The sequence below is a fragment of the Canis aureus genome, chromosome 7 (genome assembly GCF_053574225.1).
Source record: "Canis aureus isolate CA01 chromosome 7, VMU_Caureus_v.1.0, whole genome shotgun sequence".
In the NCBI taxonomy this organism is placed as follows: domain Eukaryota; kingdom Metazoa; phylum Chordata; class Mammalia; order Carnivora; family Canidae; genus Canis; species Canis aureus.
This window is the reverse complement of record NC_135617.1, coordinates 36,742,474-36,759,738: the sequence shown is the minus strand read 5'-3', so window position 1 is coordinate 36,759,738 and position 17,265 is coordinate 36,742,474. Positions and strand designations below refer to the sequence as shown.

General features: G+C 36.3%; 1 protein-coding gene across 4 annotated transcripts in view; it reads left to right on the top strand.

Moving 5' to 3' along the window:
• CD109 (CD109 molecule) overlaps positions 1-17,265 on the top strand; it is a 137,068-nt gene that overhangs the window by 106,426 nt on the left and 13,377 nt on the right. For 3 of the 4 annotated variants that reach the window (XM_077903370.1, XM_077903368.1, XM_077903369.1), the window contains 6 exons: positions 5,232-5,313; positions 7,486-7,714; positions 10,794-10,959; positions 12,500-12,690; positions 13,201-13,356; positions 14,394-14,459. In XM_077903370.1, the coding sequence (XP_077759496.1) occupies positions 5,232-5,313; positions 7,486-7,714; positions 10,794-10,959; positions 12,500-12,690; positions 13,201-13,356; positions 14,394-14,459 (890 nt within the window). Of the gene's footprint in view, positions 1-5,231; positions 5,314-7,485; positions 7,715-10,793; positions 10,960-12,499; positions 12,691-13,200; positions 13,357-13,630; positions 13,693-14,393; positions 14,460-17,265 lie in introns of all 4 variants that reach the window. The other variant, XR_013383207.1, reaches the window with a different exon arrangement.

Genomic DNA, 17,265 nt, shown 5'->3' with positions numbered 1-17,265 from the left:
AAAGTGGCTTTGGCATGAGTCATGATTATATTATTTAAATGTCATTTATGAACAGCGCATTGTTTTACTTAAATCATGCTTGGCCCAGGAGCCTTGTAACCTAACCCATTGTTTTTTTGGTCAAAACAACAGCTACATCATTGAATGAAGTTTCTTTTGCTGTCAAAAAGAAAAATAGAATTGTAAATTGAAAACTGTTTTGGGTAAGGACTGGAAATCCTGTTAATTAGAGATTTAAATCACTTGTTTTCCTCAAATATTTAAAAATGGAACCCGGGGCTCCATTTTTCAAATGAGACTCAGACCAAGCCTAGTTGAATACATTATATATATTTTTTCCATTGAAATAAAAAACAGGAAAAATAGGTCTTAGAATTCTTATGCTGCTCTGGTCCTTGCAAGAATGGCTACAGGCAATAGTGAAATTGCTGAAAACCTAAAAACCCAGGGAAGTTCTTATTTCCCATATTCCATATCATACAGAGTAAGGACATTGGTGATGATTACTTTTCTCTTAGCACAGAAAATATTTTTATCAGCTTTTTACCAGAGGAAGTGAGTGACAGAGTCACAATGAGCTGATTTTACTTCTTTTATTTATATGTAATTTTGATACTTGAGGTATACCAAGTGAAATTATCTTTTTTTCTATATATTTCTATGAACAGTATTTTCATCTTTATTATAATAAATTGTAAATATTTTACATTTATGGCTATTCCAAAGAAAATTCGTAACCCAGTAAGTGTGTAGCTTATCTGACCCTTTATAAACAATAGTTCATGGTCATTATCCTATCACCCTCTTGACTTCTTCTGTATTCTAATATAAAGAAGTGTCTGTTAATTCCTATTTACTATTGCTTTCTAACTCAAGAGCTATTCTTGAAACTATGACCTTGGGGCAATTCTCTTATTTCCTCATAAGCTTTTGGAGAAAACCATATTTTTGCCTTTTTCATCTATTACGAAAAGTCTCCAACTGAGGTGACTATGCTTGAATGTTGAATTGTATTAATAGTGAACATCACAGCTGAGTCAACAATGTCCTTTACTGCTTGTGGCATGGTTGATTTGCAAGGGAAGCAGTTGAGGATTCTCTAAGGATGCATGGCTGATTTAAGGTGAGGAAGGAAACTTCACAGGATATTCCTATTAGAAGAGTCATATTAGTTCCTCTCTCTAGGTTCTGATTCTTTCCTTTGTTCTGCTATGGGAGCAGAGCTGGAAGTTTGGAGTCTCAGTGTCATCTAAGCCAGCTCAAGAAATGCACTCTGCAATTGGAGATTGTCTGCGAGTCCTCCGCCTCCTCTGGGCTGGCTGCACTGTAGAGGAATGGTGCGAGTTGTTGATATTAAAATGGGGACTGTTGGAGGTCAGCCACCTGAGGGGTAATTTCCATAAGCACTGATCTCATCTGCATGATCTCATCTCTCTGGTTTTACAATAACTCATACTTGGAACTGCAGTTGTTGACGTGACTTAGGGGCTTGGAGGCACATGGTCCTCTCTTTAGAAGCTGGTCCTTCTCACAGAGATGTTTCCTGTAGTGATGGTGGGTCCTGAAAGCTTTCTTTTCTTCTTTTTCCTCTCCTCTCCAGCCCTAGTGTCCCCTCTCCTCCTCTCCTCTCTCTCTTGCCTTCCTCTCTCTTTCCTTCCTCTGTCAGATTGAGTTCACAGTTAAACTCTGCTATCTGGGGATCCCTGGGTGGCGCAGCGGTTTAGCACCTGCCTTTGGCCCAGGGCGCGATCCTGGAGACCCGGGATCGGATCCCATGTCGGGCTCCCGGTGCATGGAGCCTACTTATGTCTCTGCCTCTCTCTCTCTCTCTCTCTGTGATGACTATCATAAATAAATAAAAAAAAATTAAAAAAAAAAAATAAATAAACTCTGCTATCTGGTGGATTTAGTCCTGAATTGGAAATTGAAGAATGTCTTGGATTCTTTTGCTAATTTCCTTTGTAAACACTAGAAAGTTTTTCTGCTTTTCTGTGAACCCTTACTGCCTCTGAAAAAGGAAGAGATTATATGCTGTGTTTTTTTCAAGATTTGGAAAACTCAAACATGTTGGAGTGAACTAGTGTTAATAATGCCTATCATTTTTTTCCCTATTCTTGTTTGTTTTCTTTTTTGAATATGTAGAACATTAGTATGCTTCCAAAAGTCCAACATACTCTAAAAGGGGTATCTCTCCCTCTTGTATCCCTTCTCCCAGCCCCTTGTGGGTAACTTCATTAGTTTCTAGTTTCTTTCTCGCTCTCTCTTTCTGCAGAAATTAACATATGCATATATGTTTTCTTATTTCCTCTTTTTCTTACACAAAAGGTAGCGTACTATACTTCTCCACTTAACCGTGCATCCAGGAAATCAACCTGTATGAGTTCAGAGAGCTATTTCTCATCTTTTTTCACAATTGCATAGACTCTACTGTGTGTATGTGCTACAGTTTGAGTTTACTCAAGCAATCTCCAGTTAGGGGGCATTTAGGTAGTTCCAGTATTTTTGCAATTACAAATAATGCAATGAATAATTTTCTGCATACATATTTTTTGTATTGTTGAAGGTATATCTTAAGGGTATAATCTAAGAAGAGGGATTATTGGGTCAAAAGGTGTAACACTCCCCTATAGCAGTTGTACCATTCTGAGTTCCCTGTAGCAGTGAACAAGATATTGGTTTCCTTACAGCCTTCCCAACAGAATGAGTGGCCAGACTTTTGAATCTTTGCTAATAGGATGGGTGAGAAATGGTATTTATCTATTTATTTTTTAATAATAATTTATTTTTTATTGGTGTTCAATTTGCCAACATACAGAATAACACCCAGTGCTCATCCTGTCAAGTGCCCCCCTCAGTGCCTGTCACCCATTCACCCCCACCCCCCGCCCTCCTCCTCTTCCACCACCCCTAGTTCAGGGAAATGGTATTTAATTTGGATTGCACTTATGATGAAGTTGAACATTTTCCCACATATTGAAGTTCATCTCTCTTTGCTTTTTTTGTGAAATTGTTCTTGTCTTTTGTCCATTTTCTTTTTTTGTAGGAATTTACTCTTTTTCTTTAAACTTAAAAGTACTTAAAAGGTACTTTATATATGTATAGGTATGCAGTAATAATACATAAGGATATATATAATTTATTATATAATTTTTATGTTAATATTAGGGACATTAGCCACTTATCTGTGTGTAGCACATATATTCTTCTAACTTATCATCTTTTAACTTTGCCAATAGTGTGTTTTGCCATGGAAAAGTTTAAAGAATTTTTTTGTGGTCCTATTTAGTACATATTTTTTTAAAAAAATTGGGTGTTAGAAAGCCTTTTCCTATGTCCTTGGTATGGAGTGATACTTCTTGTTTATTGAGGGCTTGCCGTATAAAATAGGTGCAGTGCTGAGGACTTTTCATACATTAATCACTGAAAAAGCTCTGTGAGTTAGCAGGAAACAGCAGCTTTGGGGACATAGACCTTGGCTAGTTTCTGGCTTCAATACCTCCCGGCTGCATGACCTTGCACTTGGTGTGCTCTGAGTACCAGTGTCCTCATCTCTGAAGATACTGTCTCTAAATAGCATCTACATCATAGAGTTGTGAAAATTACCTAAGTTCATACCTGAAAGGGCTTCGAACAGTTCCTAAGACATAGTGTTGGATCAAGATCGGATATTTAATTATTATGCCTTAATATTTCAGTTTCAAATATCAAGATTCTAGCCCCATTCTTTAAAGAGAAATTCTGACATTACCAAAATGTTGTTTATATTTCTTTTACTATAGGTCTTAAAGATCACCATGAAACAGAGTCTTGTTTTTTACATACTTTGTCTTATTGTTGCTTAAATCAGATGCTCAGATCTGGGGTTTCTGGGGAAGGGCTCAAGGAGGAAAGTTTGGGACATGGCAAGAGCAGATTAACTGTAATTTTAAACCATTAATGCTCATGTTATGTTAGTTAAATATGAATAATTACTTATAGTTATTGATGCTTCTAAAATGTAGTATTTATAGATTAAACTTTTTTTTGTTACTAGAGTTTACTAGGGATTGAATTAAACATTTTATAAATGCTTATGGTTTCCAGGTTCTATGTGACCATGCTGCAAAGTTCATACTGTGTGATATCACCTGCCTATAGTAGAGTCCGGTAATTTACAGCAAGAGTTCTTGGTTATCAGAGAATCATTGATAATGCCTTGAGTTGGACATATTTTTGGCTCCTGCTTATGCTTGCTTTCTAATGATAAATTATTGCTATTTTACTTTCATTTTTAGCAACTTAGTTTGTTGTGGGTTGTTTGGTGAATCTTTTAGTGTTTGGCCTGTGATTTTTTGGTCATTGGTCTTTGAGACTGCATGCATTGCTTTCCGAATATGAAACATCTGTCTTATTTGCAACCATTTATTTGTGAATGTGAAACATCTGCTTTTATTAAAGCAGCTATATGAGCCTTAACCCCCTTCTCAATTTTCTTCTATAGTAAGACTTCATTACCACTGCTGGGTTCTTTTTTCTTTTTTTTTTTTAGTGAGAATATGGAGTTGATGTGGTGGGTAGGCCAGTTGATCTATGGCCAAAAAATTTTAAAGCAATTGTCTTAGATTATTTAGCTATTTTCCCCTTCTGTTGTTGGCCTAAAAATAGGAAGTATTTTTACTTTTCCTTTTAGCCCTGAACCTTATTTATGATAGTTTAGATAGTACTTTTCTTAGGTAGCAAATAATTTTAGATGATTAAGCATGGAAACTGTTGTAGTTAACATTAGAGTTAAATAAATCTTGGCCTTTAGTTTGCTTGCTTTTAAAGATTTTATTTATTTATTTATTTAGACTGCATGCGTGTTGGGGGAGGGGCACAGGAAGAGAGACTCTTAAGCAGACTCTGCACTGAGTGTGGAGCTCAACCTGGGCTTCATCTCACAACTCTAAGATCATGACCTCAGCTGAAATTGAGCTGGACTAGTTTGCTTCCTTTTAACTGGCTAGAATTGTTGTCTCTGTTGTAATATTCTTCTGAATTTAATTTGAAGCTATTACAGTTCTTATATTGCAAATTCTGCTTGAAAAGTCTTGATATTTTGTCTCTCACAGCACTTAACACAGAAAGTATTTAATATTAGTTGTTGATTTGGTATCTTCCATTCTCTGTTCATGTTTCCTCAGTATGAAGTCATGATTAGAAACTTTCATTCATTTCAAGTGTGATTACGTTATCTACTTTTATGTCTTCAGGTTACCAGAGAGAACTTCTCTATCAGAGGGAAGATGGCTCTTTCAGTGCTTTTGGGAATGATGATCCTTCTGGGAGCACTTGGTAAGTACGTTTGTTTGTTTTTAAAGATTTATTTATTTATTTGAGTGAGAGAGTGTGAGTGAGTGCAGGGAGGGGCATTGGGAGAAGGAAAGAGAAACTAGCAGACTCCTCACTGAGCTCAGAGCCTGACTGGAGGCTTGATCTCAAGATCCTGAGATCATGACCTGAGCTGACATCCAGCATTAGATGTTTCTCCAACTGTGCTACACAAGGGCTCCCATTTGGTAAGTGTTTTTACTAACAGAACAAGTCTGTCATGTATGAGCTCTCATTAGGTCAAAATGGCCATGAAATGTACAGATGTGTTCCTACAGTGTATAGTGTAGGTTGCTTTTCCTGTAGCCTGGTTTTAAAAGAGATTTTCCTTTTTACATACAGTTTTAACACATTAATAAGTAAAATATTTTTATTGAGAAAAGAAGTCATAAATCCTTTTTTTGTGTGTGAAAAGTAATAAAAGTACTTTATGATGATGGTGCAGTTGACAAGAAAAACTGGCTAGAGATATTGATTGTGACATAGTTTGGTTTTGTTTTGTTTTTAGAGAGAGAGAGAGAGGGAGCATGTGAGCAGGGGAGGAGAGTGAGAAACAGAGGGAGAGGGAGAAAGTGAATCTTAAGCAGGCTCCATACCTAATGTGAATTGATGGGGCTCAATCTCATGATCTTGAGATCAGGAGTCCATTGTTTAACCGACTGAGCCACCCAGGCACCTCGACATAGTTCATTTCTTAATCGGACATGATCAATACAAATTTTGTATTAACATAGTCAACATAGTTTCTTTAAGATTATTTTTTTGTGAAAAACAGTGATGGAATTAAGTAATAAGAATCCAGATCTCCTCCAGAATGGAATCTTTCTGTGGCTGATTTTGGATAATTATTTTCTCTCCTTGCACTATTGTCAATTCTACATTTCACCCAGAAGAAGATTGATTAGCTGTAACAGTCAGGTTAGACATGCATGCTATGGTAACAACAACCCCCTAAAATCTTAGTAGCTTAATTAACAAGAGCTTCTTTCTTGCTTGTGCTGCATTTCCACTGTGGGTCAGCAGGGGGCTCTATAGTCTTTGCTCAGCTGCCACCATCTCCCCAAGGAATCTCTAGGTCGGCTCCAGCCTGGAAACAGAAGGCTGGAGTATCCAACACTGGTCATTAGGTACTTTTGCCTGGGTACAACATTACTTCTGACTTTATCATTATCAGAGCTGGTCACATGGCTGTGCTTGACTTCAAAAGGGCCAAGAAGTAAAAGAGGATCAGATATTACTGAATATTAAGATTTATCACACCTAAACATTTCATAGGGGGGAACCATATCTGCTTCAAATTTTCTTTTGGCCTGTGTCAGAATATAGATCCATAAATAGAAAGGTTTCTGTGTTTTATTGTTTGATGATCTTTTCACATAAATATTTATTGTTCTGTAGCAGGCTTTGGCAAGTTCTTTCTGTAAAGGCTCAGATAGTAAATATGTTAGGCACTGCAGGCCACATTGAGTCTCCGTTGCATGTTGTTTTTTCTCCCCTCCCTTCCCCTTCTCTTTCCTTCTTCTTTTAAAAAACATTCTCAAGGGGAGGGTGGTAGAAGGGAGGCATATGTAAATAGACTCTGGGATGGATTGGATCAGATTTGGCTCAGACAGATTTGGTTCATAGGCTGTAATTTTCTGACTCCTGTCCTATAGGAGAGAAAATATCCATTTTCTCTAGTTAAAAGTACTACAGATTGACTGTGAACTATATATACTTCATCCATGGGTTTAGGGCTGAGCAAAGTATATAATGGGATATTCCTTGGTAAATACCTAGAACAGTCCAATGATGATAACGTTGGACAATTTAATTCTCCTAGAGTGTCGAATTCTCAACCTATAAAATAGTGTGTGTAGGAGATTAGATGATTTCTAAGTCTTCCCAAATCTGGTATTTTGGGAGTTGACCTGGAATTTCTTGGCCACGCTCAAGTGGAAACTGTGTCTACCAGCAAGACTGAGATGTTTATGTTGTCTCTTTGTTGCCTTTCTTCCCTTTGTTCCTTCTTCAGGGATTATCCTTCTGTGAATCTTGTGGTAGAGAAAAAATGTTGTTATTGTTGTTTTCTTGCTCAGTGTTACTTAGAGGACTTATAATGTGTATTTTATGCAACTTTTCTACTTTTTCACCTAGGTTGTCAGCCTTTGTGTTAAGATGTTTCCTTGAAGCTGATCCTTACATAGATATTGATCAGAATGTATTACACAGAACATATACTTGGCTCAAAGGACGTCAGAAATCCAACGGTGAATTTTGGGAGCCAGGAAGAGTGATCCATAGTGAGCTTCAAGGTGGCAATAAAAGTCCAGTAACGCTTACAGCTTATATTGTGACTTCTCTCCTGGGATATAAAAAGTATCAGGTATTTAATCTTTAATTTAATAAATGATGGGTGGGAAATAACAAGGAAGGTAGATCTTGATAGGTCAAGAATGTGTCTGGAGACTTTAAAGAGTTTTGCAATTTTACATCACGTTGGAGATCTGAATTTGGGCATCTTTTTGCTTTGCATTTGTGACCATATTCTTAAATCTGATAATGAAAATATGAACCCACTCTTTCAGAATAACTAAGAATGCTTTCTAATATAAATGCTATTGTACTTGCTATTGGTAAGATAAATTAATACATATTTTATCATTGGAAAGGCTAACTTCTTAGGGGACTAAAAATTCTTCAGAATTTGGGAATGAATTCTAGTACATTCAGGTGGTGAAGGATTTTTGTTTGTTTCTAAAATATCCTGGAGCAATTACAACATCTGCTAATTTAGTACAAAGTATACCCACTCTCTAAAAATCATGTTAAATGGGCATGGACATCTGGATGAGAATGAGTATGCATGGGAAGTTATGCTAATAAGTTTGATTTTGCTCCAGAACTGTCTCAGTGATTGATGCCTTTACTGGTTTAATGGCAACTGCATTTCACATGATTGAAAACAGCCATTCTTGATAGTAAGCTCCTACTAGTAAACTCATACTATTTCGCTAGTCCAGTACTAGGCACATGTAAATATACCTTTTCCCTGAGCGTAGAGCTTCAACACCTAAGATCAGATATGAGTAAAAAAGCTGTGTTTTTTGCTGTCATCTGAGTTCATGATAATCGATGGTAGAAACCCTGACAAAAATTCTTTTTATTTCTTATACCTTCTAGGGAATGGTGCCTATTTACTCAGAAACTGAAAAGTAGTGTTTCTTTCTTTCTTTTTTTTTTTTTTGAATCTTTCCTTTTCTTTCTTTGTATTTACTTAAATTTCATGTAGTTAACATACAGTGTAATACTAGTTTCAGGTGTACAATATAGTAATTCTGCACTTCCATACAGCACCTAGTGCTCATTACAAGTGTACGTCTTAATCCCCATCCTCTATTTCACCCATCTCTCTCCCTCCTCCCCTCTGGTAACCATCAGTTTGTTCTCTATAGTGAAGAGTCTGATTTTTGGTTTGCCTCTCTTTTTTCCCCCCTTTATTCATTTGTTTTACTTCTTAAATTCCACATATGAGTGAAATCATAGGTATTTGTCTTTCTCTGACTAACTTACTTCACTTAGCATTATATTTTCTAGCTCCATCCATGTCGTTGTAAATGGCAAGACTCCATTCTATTTTGTGGCTGGGTAGTATTACATTTTGTACACATGCACACATATACATCTTCTTTATCCATTCATCGGTTTATGGACACTTGGGCTACTTCCATATCTAGGCTATTGTAGACAATGCATCTCTAAACATCAGAGTGCATGTATCCTTTTGAATTAATATTTCTGTATTCTTAGTGCAGTTGTTGGATTACAGGGTAGCTCTATTTTTAATATTCTGAGGAACATCTATACTGTTTTCCAGAGTGACTGTATCAGTTTGCATTCCCACCAACAGTACAAGAGAGTTCTCCTTTCTTCACATCCTCACCAACACCTGTTATTTCTTGTGTTGTTGATTTTAGCCAGGTGTGAGGTGATATCTCATTGTAGTTTTGATTTGCTTTTCCTTGATGATTAGTGATGATCACTTTTTCATATGTTTATTGGCCACCTGAATGTCTTCTTTGGAGCAGTATCTTCTGCCTATTTTTTTTTAAAGATTTATTTATTTATTTGAGTGAGAGTATGCAAGCAAGGAGAGGAATAGGGAAAGGGAGAGAATCCTCAAGAATCCCCACTGAACACAGAACCCTATGCCAAAATCATGACCCGGGCTGAAATCAAGAGCTGGATGCTCAGTCAACTGAGCCATCCAGGAGTTTATGTTCCATGACCAAGCCAGCCAGGTGCCCCTCTTCTGCCCATTTTTAATGGGATTATTTGTTTTTTGGGTGTTGAATTATATCAGTTCTTTATATATTTTGGATACTAATCCTTTATCAGATATGTCACTTGCAAATATCTTCTCCCATTTTGTTGGTTGTCTTTTAGTTTTGTTGATTGTTTCCTTGGCATACAAGAAGCTTTTTATTTTGATGTAGTCCCAGTAGTTTATATTTCTTTTTGTTTCCCTTGTCTCAGGAAACCTATCTAGAAAGAAGTTGCTCTGGCTGATGTCGAAGAGGCTACTATGTTTTCTTCTAGGATTTTTATGGCTTCAGGTGTCACATTTAGGTCTTTAATCAATTTTGAATTTATTTTTGTGTGTGGTGTAAGAAAGTGGTCCAGTTTCATTCTTTTGCATGTAGCTGTCCAGTTTTCCCAATGCCATTTGTTGAAGAGATTGTCTTTTTCTCATTGGATATTCTTTACTGCTTTGTTGAAGATTAACTGACTCATAGTTGGTTCATTTCTGAGATATGTATTCCATTCTGTTGATGTATGTGTCTATTTTTGTGCCCTTACTATACTGTTTTGATGACTACAGTTTTGTAATATAACTAGAAGTCTGGAATTGTGATGCCTCTAGCTGTGCTTTTGTTTTTCAAGATTGCTTTGGCTGTTTGGGGTCTTTTGTGGTTCCATACATATTTTAGGATTGTTTTTTAGCTTTGTGAAAAATGCTGGTGATATTTTGATAGAGATTCCACTAAATGTGTGGATTGCTTTGGGAAGTATAGACATTTTAACAATATTTGTTCTTTCAATCCATGAGTATGGAATGTCTTTCTGCTTCTTTGTGTTGCTTCAATTTTTTTTGTCAGCATTTTGTAGATTTTAGAGTATAGGTCCTTCATCTCTTTGGGGGTTTATTCCTAGGTATTTTCTTATTTTTGGTGCATTTGTAAATAGATATGATTCTTTTATTTCTCTTTCAAAGCAGTGTTATTTTTAAAATGAATAGCAAATCTTAAAATGTCTGTGATCATCATTGATTCCATTGCCTAGGACAAAGGTGCTTAAACAGACACTGAAATTATTTTTTGAATGAATGTTTGAAAATACTTTTTGTTTAAATGTGTGGTAATGGGTTATTTTGAATAGTAAAATATATGTTTTTTTTTCCCAAGCCTAATATTGATGTGCAAGAGTCTATCAACTTTTTGGAGTCTGAATTTAATAGAGGAATTTCAGACAATTATACTCTAGCTCTTATAACATATGCACTGTCATCCGTGGGGAGCCCTAAAGCCAAGGAAGCGTTGAATATGCTGACTTGGAGAGCAGAACAAGAAGGTAATGCATGGGGTCATTTGAGATTATTAGACTGCTATGCATTATGAAATATACGAGTTATGTGAGAAAGTTTTGTAAGCCAGATATGAAGATGACAACATTTACCTCTTTCTTCTTCTTTTTTTTTCATTTACCTCTTCTAAATGGGATGGTAAATGAAATACAGATGAGTCAGAGAGGTCTGACATGGCTGCTTCTGTTCTTGCATTTTATAAAGAATTTCAGGGCCTGGGTATTTCCTTCTTTTAGATATGTCCTGTATGTCAGTTACCTTTTGAGTTGTCTGATTCCATTTCTGGTTTGGTGGCTTTGAGTGGTTATTTTAGGACATTGGGTTGTGGAGAGACTTGGGTTCAAATTCTAGTTATACTACTTTTGTGAAGTTCAGTTTTCCTGACTATAAAATGTGAATAATACCCAGCAAAATGGTAATTAATAGAAATGCAAATGCCAGAAAATGCTGTTAGTGAGTTGGATGACTTTTTTTTTTTTTTAATGGGCTACAACAGGATTAAAAGTACAGGTGTTGCTACTTCCCAAATGGCCTCAGGGATCCAGGTAGGGGTGTGTGTGTGTGTGTGTCTGTATGTGTGAGAGGGAGAGAGAGACAGACAGACAGATATGGGGATGAGTGGGGAGAGGTAACTTTAGGTAATGTTCACCAATTCGAAGCCCCGTTAATTCAAGAAGGGATAATTGTTGAAAGTGCTTCGAGATTTCGAAGACTATAAAAAATATTGCATTATTGTTAACAGTAACTTAGACTGAATTCTTATTATCTTTAGTGCCTGTTGCAGTGTTGGGGACTAGATTGTTGCATGGAGACTGTAGGTCTTGACATTTCTTCTCTGCTTGTCTAAGTGGTAGTTATTTCACATTCCACCTGAGTGTGATCATCATCTAAAGAGTAATATTTGAGACGGGGGAGGGGGCGCCAAGTAAGAGGTTCCTCTGAGGGTAGCAGGAATATCTCTAGGAAGATTGTTGAATTGGCTAGGGTCCTTCATTTTTTTCTTGGGGGCTTGGATTTTGAATTTATAACACCAAATTTCAGATAATGAAAAAAAGGAGAGGTTTCTGGGAATATTAGAGCTGGCTAATGGCAAATTCCCAGAACAGGGTTCTTTCTAATGTGTCCTAAAATATTTCTTGGGATGGCCTAGTCAGAAAACTTATGTACATTATCTTCTGGAGTATAGTATGTTTCTCTTTTATTTATAGCTGTTTAGTCTCAAGCCAAACATGTGGAATTTCTCTTGGGAAATTATTTTTATCAAAACATCCTCAAAATGAGGAAAAAGATGAAAATTTCCAAGTTGTAATAGTTTAGAAAGTGACCTATAAGTACATGTTTACAACATGTGTGTCTGTGTTTGTGAATACCCATATATTTGCATGGCATAAATATATAGACATATGTCTCTCTCTCTATATATATTTATGCCAGTCAAGTAGGACTTGGACCAGTGTAGGAATATTTAATGGTATAAAATGTAATTTTTGCTCCATTCATCAAACTATTATTACTTGTCTCCTGCAGAAGGCATGCAATTCTGGGTGTCATCAGAGTCTAAACTTTCTGAATCCTGGCAACCACGTTCCCTGGATATTGAAGTTGCAGCCTATGCACTGCTTTCACACTTCCTGCAGTATCGGGTTTCTGAGGGAATCCCGATTATGAGGTGGCTAAGCAGGCAAAGAAATAGTTTGGGAGGTTTTGCATCTACTCAGGTGAGTGATGGTAGGTTTTCCTTTTTTAAACTAAATAATAGTTTAAACATATATGTATGTTTTTAAAAGAAGGAAGTGGTTGCTTTTCTCATGACTTCATAAAATTGGCAATTTAAAAATTTAGTACCTTAAGTCAAAGGTCTAAATTGCCAATTTTAATCTTTTTCTCATCACAGATGTAAACATCATATGTGATATGTATACAAAATAAATGAGTTCCCCATCTATATGGGCCATCTTTCATATGTGGTAACCAATATAGTAGATATTCAGTTTTTTTTCTTTTTTCTTTTTCTTTTTTTTTTTTTTAGATATTCAGTTTTAGTCAGTAGATACCTTCCAAACCTCTCCTGTACTGTAGGTCAAGAACATTAAAAAATGAATAAAGGAGAGCTGCACCCCCAAGGAAGGTGAATGAATGCATTGTGGGTGTCCTAAACATTGCTACCTTTACTCTTTGGTGACCTTGACATATACTTATATGCACACATGCTTTTCTTTCCTCTATAGGACACTATCATAGCCTTGAAGGCCCTATCTGAATTTGTAGCCCTAATGAACACAGAAAGGACAAACATCCAAGTGACTGTGATGGGGCCCAGTTCACCAAGTCCTGTAAAGTTTCGGATTGACGCACAGAACCGCTTTCTCCTCCAGACGGCAGAGGTGTGGACAAGGGGGTGGTTATTTAAAATTAAATACAGGTGATTCCTTATGCTGGAATGCTATTTTATTTCCATTCTATTGACTTCAACAAAAACTTGTCTCTAGAGCTCTGTAAAGAGACTGGGAGGAAGGAGTACACTCCTTTGGTTGAATTTGCTGAGCTGGGGAAGAAAGGAAGGGATAAGAACTTTGGAAAGATTTTGAAAAGGAGAAAATATGGGCTCTATCATGTTGGGAAAGGAATGAACACCTGCTGAGTTCCTATTCTTTGCAGGCATTGTGCCAGATTTCTTTACATGTGCTATTGCATTTGCTTCTCAAACCAACACTAAGAAAGTAAGTACTTTGATCCCTCCCATACACATGATAAAACAGGTTGAGAGAGGTTAAGTAACTTAATCAAGATCATGTTGCTACTAACAGTAAAGCTAAGATTTGAACCCATGATTTCAGACCATATTCTTTCCAGCTGTACCGCATGTCCTCTTAGGAGATTGATAGAATCAATAGTAGGATTCTTACTTTGAAATAGGATAAAGGCATATCATAGACCCTAACTTTATTCCTGTGGTTAACCTGGTGGGAAGCTGAGAATAATGGATGAAAGTGATAACTTCAAGGCTGGAAACTGAGGAAGAGGGTTGATGGTGAAAGAAAAAGGAGTAGTGTTAACTAAAGTACAGTGATCATGCACCACTGTGTTCCAGGAGGGCCAGAGGATTAGGTGCTGACCAAGGGAGATTGGAGGAGTGAGATGATTTTTGTTTCTTGTATCTCTTGCTTCAGCACCTATTGAAGGGCAGGCAGCCCTATCACCTCTTCAAAGGGTAGAGATGAGGGTGAGTGAAGAGTGGGCCTTTCCTTTGCCTTCATCTCTCTTACCTGGTTGGCCTATAGCTGACATGTGAGGCCATGTACAATTAATTCTTAGAGCTTTTCACAGTTGGCTTATACTCCTAGCGAGGGATAACACTGATTTCTTGTGCTATCTGGAAGGTTCTCATATGGAGCCTTGTTCACTTTCTATCTTTATTCAGCTTGCTGTGGCACAGCCAACTGCAGTTAATATTTCCGCAAGTGGTTTTGGATTTGCTATTTGTCAGGTATGTAACAATGTTTATTTTTGTTTAGTTCAATATGACTTGTGATGATAATTCTTTTGTTTGGGGTACTGCTATATCTGTAACTTAGATAATGTATAAAATTCTTAAGGATGTATATCTGTGACTTAGGTAAGATAAATCACTCTTTAATAAAAAGTATTAGAGATGTTACTTCTAGTCAGTAGACAGCAGCCAAATGGATTGATAATCTGAAAAATATTTCTCAAGTATTATATGCTTTTTGAAGTTTCCTAACTTCCAATATGATTCATGTGAGTTGTTGGAACTCCCATCTTTTTTGTGAAAATACAGCTCAGGAATCTCAGTTTCCTCTATGGCTTGATAATAAATGCAATAAATTTTGCCTGTAACTTCTTAATATTCATCTAACAATATAAAGTTCAACATGGTATTATAAGGAATTGACTTGAAGATGGATAATGTGTCCCTTTAATGTAAAATCTTATATAATTGTTGGCTAATTGAATTTAAATTAAAAAATAAAATCTTATATAATAGTAAATAAAACAATTAGAGCATGATACATTCAATGCTTTGCTATAAGAATAAAATCCAAAAAAAACTTACCCTTAATGGTGCAGTAGAATGGATAAAGAAGATGTGATTTATGTATACAATGGAATATTACTCAGCCATTAGAAATGACAAATACCCATCATTTGCTTCGACGTGGATGGAACTGGAGGGTATGCTGAGTGAAATAAGTCAATCAGAGAAGGACAAACATTATATGGTCTCATTCATTTGGGGAATATAAAAAATAGTGGAAGGGAATAAAGGGGAAAGGAGAAAAAATGAGTGGGAAATATCAGAAAGGGAGACAGAACATAAAGACTCCTAACTCTGGGAAACGAACTAGGGGTGATGGAAGGGGAGGTGGGCGGGGGGTGGGGGTGACTGGGTGATGGGCACTGAGGTGGGCACTTGATGGGATGAGCACTGGGTGTTATTCTATATGTTGGCAAATTGAACACCAATAAAAAATAAATTTATATTAAAAAAGAATAAAATGGAAGTAGTATGTAAAATCCTGAATGGAATAGTTATTATACTACTTAATACATTGAAAATTATAGGGACTTGACACAATCCTTTTGGAAACCAAAAATAATATGTTATAGGACCAAAAAAGGTTATGTGCTTGGTTAAAGTATACAAATCAAATAAACCCTGAAAGATTTACTGAGGAAGTTTTAAAAAATGCTATTATAGAGAAAAGGTACTTTCCCAAAACCAGGACAACTGTTTTAGTTGAAAGAAAAAGTATACTTGCTGAGTAGGGCAGATAGATGGCCAGGTATAATTTCAAAACTTCCAAATAATTCTAAGATTATTTGTATAATATTCAAAGCACAGTTGTAAATGTTTTTTAAAAGGCAAGTAAAAATGATCACCATTAAAAGGACATATTCAACAAAAAGGATAGAAAGAGAAAAGAGTGAATAATTTATATTTATCTTTACTAACAGAGGCCATGTGAAAATTCTCATTCTCAAGCTTTCTTTTAAAGCAAACAGAATATCCAAAAGTAAATACACAGGATATTTTAGATGTAATTAAAAAATTATGTGTACTTAAATCACCAAATTGGTTGGCATTCAGTCTTGATTAAACTGAATGTAGATAAATTACTGAAGCCAAATGAGTCTTAGCTGAGCTTGGAAGAACACAGGAGTAAATGTGGTACCTGCTGGTCAGAATGCTCACTACTCCAAATCTGTATCAACAATGCAGAAAACAAAAGGTAGATACCAATAGACACTTCTTATAATGGAGAAACAAATTGTTAAATAGTTGGTCACCTGGGAATGTACTAAGAAAGGAAAGAAACCTCTCAGGTTTACAGTAAATGTTAACCTCTTTCAAGTACTAAAATGCTAAGCTGTTGGAAATAAACTGCAAGATGTTTCAAAGTTCTCTAAAAGAGCAGTTGAGCTTTTCGTGGGTCAAACGTTAATCCCAATACTAAGTTATAGATGCATATTAATTATGACCCAGAGGACAAAACTAGTAGTTCTTGTTTGTTTCCTATGACACTGGTCTCTAAAGGATGATTGCATGCCACGGGAAAGGGGATGATGGAAATAACAGAGATCATCTCTCCAGTTTTATGAAACCATTCTTCAGCTCCTCCAAGAATATTCTAAAATTTTAATTGTAGTTTAAGAAAGAGTTGGAGAATGTCCAGAGTGAGATAACCAGAATGATCAAGGGGATGAAGGGATTCTATGAGCTGTGTGTAGCAGAATAATAAGTTAGAACTCTTAGGTCTGAAAGATGAAGACTTAAAAAGAAGATTTATTATTTATTTGTTTTTTTAATGATTTATTCATTTTAGAGATAGAGAGTGCAAGCAGGGGGAGGAGCAGAGGGCAAGGAGACAAGTAGACTCCACACTGAGCACAAAGCCCAGTGTGGGCTTGATCCCCCGACCCTGAGATCATGACCTGAGCCAAAATTAAGAGTTGGATGCTTACCCGACTCAGCCACCCAAGCTTCCCTAGAAAGAAGATTTTTTTTTTTAAATGTGAAAATCTATAGAGGGACTAGATGTTTAGTTCTAAGGTGTGAGTGTGTGTGTGTGTGTGTGTGTGATTCAAGTGTAAGAGAATACATTTCATAGCAATGGTAAAGCTTATGAACCTTGGTGTCAATGAAGGTGGAAGAGTTACAAAATTGAAATAGATTCCAATTCAACTTGGCATGAGGCAGGCGTAGGAAATTTTGAGTATATCTCCAAGCTTCTGATCTTAGGAACTGTTTGGGAAACAAACAAAAAATCCAA